This window comes from Dioscorea cayenensis, chromosome 19 (assembly GCF_009730915.1).
Source record: "Dioscorea cayenensis subsp. rotundata cultivar TDr96_F1 chromosome 19, TDr96_F1_v2_PseudoChromosome.rev07_lg8_w22 25.fasta, whole genome shotgun sequence".
In the NCBI taxonomy this organism is placed as follows: domain Eukaryota; kingdom Viridiplantae; phylum Streptophyta; class Magnoliopsida; order Dioscoreales; family Dioscoreaceae; genus Dioscorea; species Dioscorea cayenensis.
In genome coordinates this window covers 1296322-1308372 of record NC_052489.1, presented here as the reverse complement: position 1 = coordinate 1308372, position 12051 = coordinate 1296322, and the positions used below count along the sequence as shown (strand labels likewise).

The 12051-nt window shown below is 35.9% G+C and overlaps 2 protein-coding genes across 4 annotated transcripts; both read right to left on the bottom strand.

Moving 5' to 3' along the window:
- Positions 1 to 2857: 2857 nt before the first annotated feature.
- LOC120250614 (cytochrome P450 81E8-like) lies at positions 2858 to 4843 on the bottom strand. Its single transcript, XM_039259437.1, has 3 exons — positions 4235 to 4843; positions 3055 to 3123; positions 2858 to 2935 (listed from the first exon to the last, which is right to left on the bottom strand). Exons 1-3 carry the CDS (start codon positions 4841 to 4843, stop codon positions 2858 to 2860), a joined length of 756 nt encoding a protein of 251 aa, XP_039115371.1.
- A 1270-nt stretch (positions 4844 to 6113) lies between these two features.
- On the bottom strand, positions 6114 to 10780 carry LOC120250477 (protein TRIGALACTOSYLDIACYLGLYCEROL 5, chloroplastic-like). 3 transcript variants are annotated; one of them, XM_039259299.1, is made up of 5 exons: positions 10560 to 10780; positions 10427 to 10471; positions 8702 to 8734; positions 8464 to 8614; positions 6114 to 6260 (listed from the first exon to the last, which is right to left on the bottom strand). In XM_039259299.1, exons 1-5 carry the CDS (start codon positions 10597 to 10599, stop codon positions 6188 to 6190), a joined length of 342 nt encoding a protein of 113 aa, XP_039115233.1. In that variant the 5' UTR covers positions 10600 to 10780; the 3' UTR covers positions 6114 to 6187. The 3 variants fall into 3 exon arrangements, with proteins under 3 accessions (XP_039115233.1, XP_039115234.1, XP_039115235.1); XM_039259300.1 differs by having other exon boundaries at positions 6135 to 6273; positions 10560 to 10777; XM_039259301.1 differs by lacking the exon at positions 6114 to 6260 and adding an exon at positions 6272 to 6299 and having other exon boundaries at positions 10560 to 10778.
- Between the last annotated feature and the right edge of the window lie 1271 nt (positions 10781 to 12051).

Below are 12051 nucleotides of genomic sequence, written 5' to 3'. Positions count from 1 at the left end.
CAATGAGCGAGGATTCACTGGGAGGTAACAGGTACTTCTATCTGTTGGTGGATGATTACAGCAGATGGTGCACGGTGTTCTTCATCAAAAATAAGGCCGAGGCCTTTGCCAAGTTTCGCATCTTTCATGCATCTGTAGAAAGACAGATTGGCATGAAGCTCAAGGCAGTAAGAAGCGATCGTGGAGGCGAGTTCTCATCAAAAGAATTCGAGGACTACTGTAATGAGTTTGGCATTCGGAGGGAATTTACAGCCCCTTACACACCTCAACAGAACGGCGTCGTTGAGCGCAAGAACCGCACTATTGTTGAAATGGCCAGAGGACTACTCAAGAGTAGAGGACTGCCCGTGAAATTCTGGGGGGAGGCAGTGTCCACTGCAGTGCACCTTGTCAATCGATCACCGACTCGCGCGCTGCAGGACAAGACCCCCTACGAGGTTTGGCATGGAGGTAAACCATCTGTGAAACATATCCGTGTGTTTGGTTGCATTGCTTTCACCTTAATTCCATCACTTAAGTTGAAGAAACTTAGTGATAAAGCTGAAAAATGTGTGTTCATTGGGTATTGCCTTGAATCCAAGGCATATAAGTTATTTAATCCCGTCACTTGTAGAGTCATTGTAAGCAGGGATGTAATGTTTCATGAGGACTCACGGTGGAACTGGGATGGCCGTGCTCATAGAGGCCCAGAAATCTCAATTGATAATGCACATGATGCCGCGGGTGATGCAGATTGCGGATCTGGAGAGGTTGCAACTCAGCTTATAGGAGGACAAGATGAGCTGGGGACACAAGCTGAAGAAACACCATCAAAGAAAACCCGCTCACTGGAAGAGATATACAACAGGTGTACCTTTGCATTGTGTGCAGGTGCTCCAGCAAATTACAAAGAAGCTGTGAAGCACAAGGGGTGGCAGGAGGCTATGAATGTTGAGATGGCATCAATCGAGAAGAATTGCACCTGGGAGCTGTGTGAGCTACCATCCGGGAAGCATGCTGTGGGGTTGAAATGGATATTCAAGCCTAAAATGAATGCACAAGGGGAGGTTGCCAAACTGAAAGCCAGACTGGTCGCCAAGGGATACTCACAGAGGCAAGGTGTGGATTATGAGGAGGTGTTCTCTCCAGTAGCTAGGTTGGAAACAGTAAGGCTAGTGCTCGCGCTCGCAGCTCATGCAAGCTGGACGGTTCATCACTTTGATGTGAAGTCGGCTTTCTTGAACGGGGACATACAAGAGGAGGTATATGTACAGCAACCGGAGGGCTATGAGATTGAAGGGAAGGAAAATCAAGTTTACAGATTGAAGAAAGCTTTGTATGGGTTGAAGCAAGCCCCCCGTGCTTGGTACGGAAGAATTGATCAACACTTTCGTGATCATGGCTTCATTCGAAGTGAATTCGAGCATACTTTGTATAGGAAGGTATTGAAGAATGGAGACAGTCTGTTGTTGAGTCTCTATGTGGACGATATCATCTACACTAGTTCGTCCTGTGCTCTTGTGAACCAGTTTAAGGCAGACATGATGAAGACCTTTGACATGTCAGACCTGGGTGAGCTGAGTTTCTTTCTCGGGCTTGAGATTAAACAAGTATCAAGTGGGATATTTATCAGACAAAAAAACTACATTGATGTGATTCTGCACCAACTCAACATGGTGAACTGCAAACCCATGACGACACCCATGGGAGTGAATGAGAAGACACTCAGAAGCACTGATGCCGAGCTCACTGATCCAATGATGTATAGAAGCCTTGTTGGGAAGCTGCTGTATCTCACACACTCACGACCAGACACTTGTTTTGCTATTAGCTATCTAGCAAGGTTCATGCATTCACCCTGTAATTCACACTTCACTGCAGCCAAGCGTGTAGTGAGGTATCTCGCTGGCACCAAAGATCTTGGTCTATGGTTCTCTCGAGATAGTGGTGGAATGCTTGAAGCCTTTTCAGATAGTGACTGGGGAGGATCCGTGCCCGATCGGAAGAGCACAACCGGGGTGGTAATTCGGTTGGGGCAAAGCACCATATCCTGGAGTTCTAGAAAGCAAGATGTGGTGGCATTGTCGACCACGGAAACAGAGTACATAGCGGCCACCGCAGCTGCGTGTCAAATTGTATGGTTCAGGAGACTGCTTGAGGAATGCGGGCATGTTTTCAACAAACCAATATGCCTCTGGTGTGACAACCAATCAGCTATAGCTGTGGCAAAGAATCCGGCACACCACGGAAGGACCAAGCACATCGACGTTCGTTACCATTTCATCAGGGGCCTGGTGAGTGATGGAGTAATCGCCGTCCAACACTGCTCTACCTATGACCAACTTGCAGATTTGTTCACAAAACCTCTTCCGCCAGAGAAGCATGCCATGATGAGGAGTATGATAGGAGTCCACGAGTTTCAATCAAGAGGGGGTGTTGAGATGGTGATTGAAGACAAGACCCAGACAGTGGGCATGGTGAGCAAGTGAGGCGTGTGGTGTGGGGGAAAGGCTGGTGCTTGTGGAGAAGCAAACTAGCATGGTGCTGTACCAGAGAGGATGGAGAACCATTGTGTTCAGAGATTGCAGGGCATGGATACTGAGCCCTGTGGGTAGTTTAAAGTAGTTGGAAACCTTTTGATATATTAGTATTTTAATGTTTGAATCTCTGGGTGTTTGGGTTGGTCCAATGGTTGGGTGAGTCAAGATTACGGACAGACCAATAGGAGAACGTTTTGGTGTCTCGCCCAATAGTCGCTGAGTTAAGTGTCTACCTGTCTGTTGTTATATATATATATTCAAATGCTAATGGACTTCTTGAATTGGCTGAGATTTTCCTCTGTCTCCCACTTTATACTTTGACTCTTTGAATGATTGTTTTACATTATCGGATAATCTAGAGACATTTCGTCGAACACCTCAAGCCAGCAGCTCTCCACATCACAACAGATATTGCTCTGACCAATACTAAAAGGACAATACACAAGGATGTAAACCTCGTACAAACCGAAAGTAAAGAAGCATTAAGTAAGCTCATTTGGAGTAACCCATCTATCAAAGACTTGACTAGACATACCTTGACCCAAATGGTCAAGCCAAACAAGAACGAGACCCAAGGAACTTTCAAGTCAAAGTTCTGAACACCCTTTTTCAACAATTTTCATCCTTTGTAAACTCTCTTAATTTGTAGATAACCTGCATGTAATGGCACGTACGTACTTTATACATGCATGAGCCATAATTAGGATCTCAGAAAATCTAAGGTGTAAGGCTAATTAGATTAATAATAAACGCTATGAAAGTCAAAGTATACGTTTTAGTTCACTAATACACGTAATTCATAAATTAAGTTAAATATTTCAAGCAAATATATTATTTTCAACACCAGTGAGACGATATGTGTTTAATATAAGCTACGAGCTTGATAAAGTTGTGTAGAAGAAGCATTTGCGTGTGAGAAGAGAGAGGTTTGTAGGTGAGGGACAATTAGATGGTACAGATAGAGACAGATAGAACGTTTGTGCATGTGATAATTTTGATGCGTTTGTTAAAAGCAATATATATCTTGATGCAGAAAAATATGAGAAATATTAGAAAACATGTAAGTTTGTGGTTTGTTGATATTTATCAAATAATTATGATAATAATAACTTGAAAGTTACAATTTTATGTGAGGAATGAGAAATATTTGAAACAATGCAAACTGTGCTTACGGGAGATAAATGAGGAAATTATATATAAGAAAAAGATGCAACATATAACAAAATAGAAACTAATAAAGGATTTAAAAAGGGATTATTTGGCTAAAAGAAGAGCTATTTTGAGGAGATGAATCTGTTAAAAAAAAATCAATAGAATGGGCATACATGTTGTCAAAATTACAAACAAAAACATTTTTTAGTTTAAAAAAAACATTTTTTTAAAGGCTTATTTAATTTTATAGGAAAAAGTTTATTTGAATATTTGGTTTGAATTCTATTCATGATTTGTATAATATATATATACACTAGCTAGGGTGATGAATGGCCCTTCTTTTTGTTCATAAATTTTTCATTTTTGTCATATACCCATTGGTTCAATATGTATTATTTAAAATATACATATTTACATATAGTTTTTTATGCCTCATGTAAATGATTTTATTTTGAAAATTATTCTTCCCTATCTTCTTGCTCCTTTTCTTATATATATATATATCCTTTTTTCTGGATTTGTTGATAATTAAGTTGGCATTTTGAGTAAGAATATATACTGACCAGGATATGACCGTTGATGTGCTCATCTGTGTACATCTCGTGATCAGTTTCCTGCATGGATAGCATGACATCAAGTAGATTTCTCTCCTCCGCTTCTCTGCCGGCGTTAGCCTCTTCACTCCTCCTTCTCCTCTGCTCCTCGATGATCTCAGTGATGAATCCGTCTAACCTTGGAAGCAGCCTCTTCATCCTCCTCTCAACACCAAGCAAATCCAACCACCCTAACGCCGGGAAAAAATCTCTTGGATTGAAAGAGAACACGAGATCAATTACCTCATGCATGATATCCTTAAACTGGTTGGCAACATCCACTTCAACGTCCAAGTTTTCACCATAATACCTCTTCCCAAACACCATTTTGGACATTGAATTGTGGGCCATTTCAAAGAGCCTTGCTCTGAGCTCAATCTCGCCGGATGAAGAGGCTTGCACCATGCGGTGGATTAGGGAGAGGAACTCATTGAACCGGATTCCTGAGAGGAGGTTGAGCCGGCGGGTGGAGAGGAGTTCTGAGGAGGTGAGACGGCGGAGATTGCTCCAGTGAGGGCCGTGAGGTGAGAAGAAAATGGCGGTGTTCTTGTGACCAAGGATGTCTCCGGCCTTGATCATGGGGCGGTTGGAGAAGACAGTGTCATTTTTATAAGGGCCTCTTCGACGGCGGCTGGAGAGAAAAGAATGATGGCGTTACGAGAGCCGAGACGGAGGGTGACAACCGGGCCGTAGAGTTTGGAAAGGGAGTGGATGGAGAGATGGCGAGGGGGTCTGAGGAGGTGAAGGTGGCCAATGAAAGGGAGTGATGGAGGACTTGGAGGGAGGTTCTTGAAGGGTTTTTTTAATGGAGTAGTACCTCTGAAAGAGATAGATTGAGAGGGGGAGGAAGACAAAGAAGAGAATGGTATTGTAATGGAGAAAGTCCATGGATAAATTTTGCATTCAAGTTTGAGTGTTTGAGAGGTATAGGACTTATAGAAGAAAGAGAATGGAAATTAAGATGTGTTTCTTAATTAGTTAGGAAATGGAACGTGGTTGAAAGGAATGAGAGGATCCACAATTAATTATAAAAATAATAATAATATTAACATTATTATTGACAAAAGTTACAAACATGATAAAAAAAGATGAATAGATAGGGAGATTAGGAGTTATAATAGCTTAACAACACTTAAAAATTTACACTTTAATTGATTATTAATTATTAAAAATTAATAAATATTATATATATATATATATATTGATAAAAAATGGACAAATTAGTTACTTTAACTGTTGTCACTTTAACTAGCTTGTGTGAAAAAAAAGTTGATTGCTAAATCTCTCACGTGGAAGAGAAAAGATTTATCATCCTTCTATTATAAAATTGGTTATGAGATTATAAATAAATGAAGGAAAAGATTTATCATCTTTCTACTATAAAAGTGATTATGAGATTATAAATAATTGAAGGACAATAATAATTATAAAATTGGCTATGAGATTATAAATTGATGAGAGGGAGGATGATAAATGCATAGAGAAGTTTTATTATCTTATTATCTATGTTTTTGTTATGCTTTCTACCAATAATATTTTCCTATAATATTTTTCTATATATTTTTTAAATTACATGTGTTGAATGCAAAAGGTATAACACAAGGTACCCAAAAGTCTTACCGTTTAATATATATATATATATATATATATATATATATATTAAGGTATATTACAAAAGTCTTCATGTATATACTAATTATTAGAGGATCAACTATCAGAGAATTAATAATTATTGAATGATAAATAGATGGAAAGAAGATGATAACCGAATGAAGAAGTTTTTAAGTGGATAAACCACAATAGATTAAGATAAAACGACAAGATCTGAAAGAGTGTCATGCAGAGTGATACACAAAGTCGGATACCAAAATACAAAACAGAGAAACAACAGGCCTCCTCAGAGCCTACAACATCAAAGAGAGTCTAGCCCGTGGACATATCATGTGCCTCCTCGGCCATCCCAATCATTTTCCCACTAGATCCAAGAAAATCCAGGCTACATCGCACGGCTGCCAACGGTTATTAAATATTGCTTCTTTATATAAGAAAAATAAGAGATAAGAAAGCAATAGGGAAGGTGATGCATACATATTTTGTTATTAAATATAATACATCTTTATATTAGAAAAATAAGAAATACTTTTAATGTCCCTATTATTACAACTACAGTTAGAGAGATCTTGTCCTCCTATGATAGTACTCTTAAGGTCTCTAACATTATATGTCATCCAAGTGATACATTGGTCCATATGGATCGACTAGAACAACCGTCTTTTCTCTTCCATAACATCTTCATATCTTTCATCTATATGTAATATTTAATTACTACCTGCTCATTGTTTAGATAAATACAGCTTTAATTTAAATTCTCAAAAAAATCAAAGTTAAGGAATCCCTTCCGATGATCAAAAAATAGTCTTGACTTAATTTGTGGTCCCACTAATAGCCGTTCTTAAAGGATCTATAAAGGATCTAACAATCAACAGAGCGGCCCCTCAGATTCAACTAGCCATTGAATAGCTGCAGGCTCCATCTTGTTTTGTGTTTTATCCGGTTTTTATTGTTTTATTTATTGTTTTATCTATTTTGTTATTTGCTAGCTCTTTATTGACAATTTTATTGTAGTCTGTTCCTATTTATCTTTGGTGGACTATTAACTATGTTACCATCCTTTGTCTTTTTCTAGTCTTCTCCACCGCAATTGGTCATATTACTCCTCTTCCCGGTGTTTTTTATACCAAAAAAAAAAAAAACTTCAAACAGGCCAACAAAATGTAACATGTAGTGCATTTCCGTCTTTTAAAATCAATTTTATATATACATGGTATTTTTGCTAATGATGGACAAATTTAAATTTTTTGGAAGATTTTTCAGAAATAAATAAAGAAATAAGATCTCGACTTTTCTACTTTGTCATTTTTTCACACAAAAGTCAGATATCCAAATTCCACATAAAGTATGATAAATAAAAATTTACTGTGCAAGTGATGAAAAATCCACTATGCACAAAATATCATAAAATTCTTAATGTGAAGATATATTTACAATCCAATCTCTGTACGGATATTCAATTTTTAGTTGTGTGCACACCCTCAAATTTTTGTGCACTTATAGCGTTTGCCACATTTATCAATATATATATATAAATATATTAGTGGTACAATGCGAAGAGGAAATAAAATATTAAAATATTACTTAATTTTAGTCACTAGTGAATAATGTTAGTCATGTGAGATCCCTTTGCACAATCGGTTCAAATCTTAAAAGAGGTCAGATTCAATATATAAATAAATTAATTTATTTATATATTTATCTCTCGGTTTCAATCCTGAAAAAGAGAAATATGTATTAAACCATTTAAACGCAAATCATTTTCTTTTCCAATATTCATTACTATAAAAATAACTAAAGTGCTTTGTACTATGCATTACACTGACTCGCACGATCCCTTCAGTCAATCAGGTGCTTTTTTTTTTATTTACTTTCAAGAATTTGACAATTAATTACGGCGCCATAACTCACTCTCAACAAAAGAGTCATGAAACAGTTATATTTCATATTTCTCCTAATTAAAAAATAAAGGGCTTGATTTTATCACTTATCTACATTTATTAACAAAAATTATAATTAATTAATTATTTTTTGTACTCTTACAAAACACATACACCATGGGCGCATTGCAATGGTTAAAATACAGGGTTTGCATAACCTTACATTGAACCATATAAATTTTTGTGTTCAGACTCTGATTGTTTTTTCAAATTTCTTCCATATACCATAAAACCTACAACTTACGCCAAATCATGAAATATAACATGAAGTAACAGCAATAATTTTTCTGATTCAACATTGCTATATTTCCCAAACCCAACCAACAAAACAAGAGTGATAAATGATAACAAGATCAATATTCAAAATGACGTGTGCTTTGTTTTTTTTTCAATAAGAATGGTAAGTGATGAAATTATAGCGACATATGATGAACTTTGGAATAAACTTGGAGCACAAAAACAAACACAACGTCACAGGAAGGATGATTAAGTTTGACCAATAAGGTGAGCAAATTGCAATGAAATTCTCTATATAATACTTGCATGAATGCCAAACGTTAAAAAAAAAATTGTTTTTGAAAAGATTTAGACAAAGCTAACAGTTCATAAAGTTCATCATTTTGTCATGTTTTGAGAAGAAAGTATTACTTGGAAGTATGAACATCTTGATCGGGCTTTTCATTGATGACTTTGCTATCAAATTCAATGCCACGAAACCTAACCTTGGAATTTCTGTATTGACAACCGAAGGAGCTGCCGAAGCCCCAGCCAAGACCAAGGCCTACACCACAACCGCCCCCTTCATAATACAATGAAGATAAGGGTTTACTGAGACTAATGAGTTAAAAGAAATGGTAATGAAAATATTGATAAATAGAATACACACCTATGCCAAGACCAAATGCATGCAAAGGCATCCCTGGAGAAAATAAAAGGTTAAGTAACTTAAAAAGGCTAACAATCTTAACATTGTATTGCATATAAAGTTAGAGATTAGACGAGGACCAAAGGAAGCAAAAATGCATTTTACAGTCAAATGTAATCAATGTGTAATTCACTTTGCCAACAGAAGTTTGCTTGTCCATGTATTTGTTTCTAACATGAAAGGGGTGAGTAGAGGGCAAAAACAGAAACGTTTTAGGTTTGTTTTCCTTTCAGTCAGCTAAACATCAGCCCAACTATATTTTGCGTTCTATCACTTTTCGATCCAAGCAAGAAAGGAAACCAAATTGGCCAACCACACCAAAGTAAGAAGAGCACATAGCTATTTATAAAGTAAACCAAAATAATGCAATAGTTTCTAGCAAACTAATTTATGTATATGAAACTAGCACAAGTTAGATTATATGCTAAATTTGGAATGCAACTAATCAAGATTCAATAGATATGATCCATAGAGAAGTTAACAAATAAAAAAATAATAAAAATAAAAAGAGAAGAAAGTTGTATAGAGGTTTGTAACCATAACAAATACTTTAAAATTGTGCATTGCGTAGGGTGAGGTGCAACCCGAAATTAGATAGGTCTATTCTAGACACACACGCGTGAGCGAGAGAGAAAAAAAAGGGATCAGAATACATAAACCACCCCATCTGATGTCTTAAAAAAGATTTCCAAATTATAGTTACATTGCCCCCCTTGAAAAACAATGGCAGGTAAACTCTTGGTCTAGACGATAATAGCAAGGGTTGAAATCCAAACCAAGATATCGGTCATCAAGCCAACAAGTGAAACTTACCATACCCATAGATGCCTTACGGTCCACCTCCAATGGTGAAACCAATATTAAATACTCTTGTCCTAATAAAACCAACAAAAGACTAAATTGAAAACAGAACACAAAGCTCTTGTCCTAATAAAACACTACTCCACGATCGAAACAAAAAGGAGTTATTAGCTAGTTAATGGCCAGCCTCATATTGGCCAAGTTGCAAATCCTTTCCTTCCTTCTCATTTGCACTTGAAATAATAATTTAAATAAAAGCATATGATTTCAGTCAAGGTCTAAGTGTTCAAAAAAAATTGAGGTGAACACTCACTTTCTATAACAAATGAATGTTGAGAATTTTGAAGAATACAAACTCCGAACAAGGAATAACTATTTCTTTTGTAAAGTTTTGTAAATGTTGCTAAGCAGGGCAAGAGACAAACAAGCAAGAAAACCAAGGGTTAAGGAGGTTCAAACTCTGGGTTTTATAGAGTATTCTTTAAATGTAACATGTTCCCAAGTAATCTCTTTGACTTGCACAAATTGTCTCCACCTTCCCTTTGATTAACTTCAGAAATTGAAACCTCTAAAATAATACCTCATATACAGATATTAGAGAGCAATAATCCTTCCAGAAACAATCAAATTCTAACCTAACATTTCTCAAGATCAAAAGATATGCCCTCATAGAATGCAACACTCTGCTTGTTTACTAGTAAACATTGATTTGTGAAGTGATATGTCTACTATGTTTTCGTTACTACAAATTTAATCCATAATTTCACATTATGAAAAAAAAAAAATCACGCTTAGCACACAAAGAACTCTTCAACTATATATATAATTCACCAATCGCATGGATTGAGCATACAAATGATGGATCAAAACTGAAACAAAACAAACCTCCAAACCCCCATCCGACTCCAAAACCACAGCCAATGCCAAACCCTGCAGCAACAAAAGAACAAGAGCATAAGCATGGCTATCAACTAACACATTGGACATACGCAATCAATGGAGAGAGAAGAAGGAATACCAAATCCGACACCATTTCCAGTGAAGTTCGTGAGCACCATCCTTTCTAGATATGGCGGAAGGATTGAGAAAAGGATTTCTCTGAAGAATCTAGGGTTTTGATTGAGAGAAGAACACGAGAAATTTGGGGGTTTAGGGATTTGAGAGAGAGAGAGAGAGAGAGAGAGAGAGAGATGACTTGGCTTCCCAGCCCTCCCGTTCCCGGGAAATTTGGTTGCTAGCGCATGTGCGGGTGCTACATCCACTGTTGAATTGCCTCGAGATATGGTGACGACAAGCGTCCCCCATTTAAGGATAAGTCGTTGACATGCAGAGAGCTCAATGCTGACTCACGTGTACTCATCTTGCGTGGACATGAGATTCGATCTCGGGTCTTTCCCAAAACGAAAGACCCTACGCAAAGGACCTAGTATCAATTAACCTAAAAGCCATTAGTGCTAGCCTAAATAGTTATTTAAAAATCTATTTACATTTATGATTTATACTAAAAAAAAAAATCACAATGCTCATTGCTAAAGACGTTAGTATGAAATATTAAAAAAAAAAAATCTCGATTTGAAGTCTACTGAGCTAATGGTGGTATTGTGGTAACGAGATTCAACTCACAATAATAGTAAAAAGTTGTATCTTATTTATTTATTTATTTATTTTGAAGAAATTAATAAACCATAATTTATTAAAAAAATCTATTTTATTCATATTTATATAAAAAAATTTAAAAATTATATTTTTTTTTTGTCTAAATATAATTTATGATTTATATAAAAAATATATTTCATGCAAAACTCAATGGTCGATGGATATTATATCATTGTTAGATTTTTATAAACACAATATAAAAAATATAATTAGACTTGAATTTATTTTATTTAATTAAATTTTTTTTGTAAAGATTGTGGATAAGTCATAGATAGTTTGAGTTTTGAGAAGAAGGAGAATGAAGTACCTACTTGAACTTATGATTTAAACTATATTCAATCTTTTTAAAAAAAAATGAGGATTAAACTTGAGAGAAACTTGACTAATAATCAGCCATTAATCAATGTTGTTGTTGTCATATTTAATTAGATATGTAAATAGATGACTTAACTTATCACCTAAATGTCACCAATATTTTGTAGGGTATAATTTGAATTTCTAGTCTTTGACTAGTGGGAAAAAAAAAAAAAGGAATACTACTGTTCGAGAGAGATTATGAATAATTTCAAGTTTAAATGAGTTCATCTATTTATTAATTTATATTTATAACTTTTTTACAAACCATAACGGAAAAAATAAAAATAAAATAAAATAAAAGTTCAAATCACTAGAATAGCAATACCAATATAAAACACCCATGCACGTATAAAACTCTTTTATGATACCAAATATTGCCAATTATCTTGTATTTGCCGCCCTTGCCATCTTTACAGTCTGTCTGAAAAACATATAATTATTATAAAATATAAAATTATAATTAAAACCGCACATCAACACCAAATAAGCTGTCACTT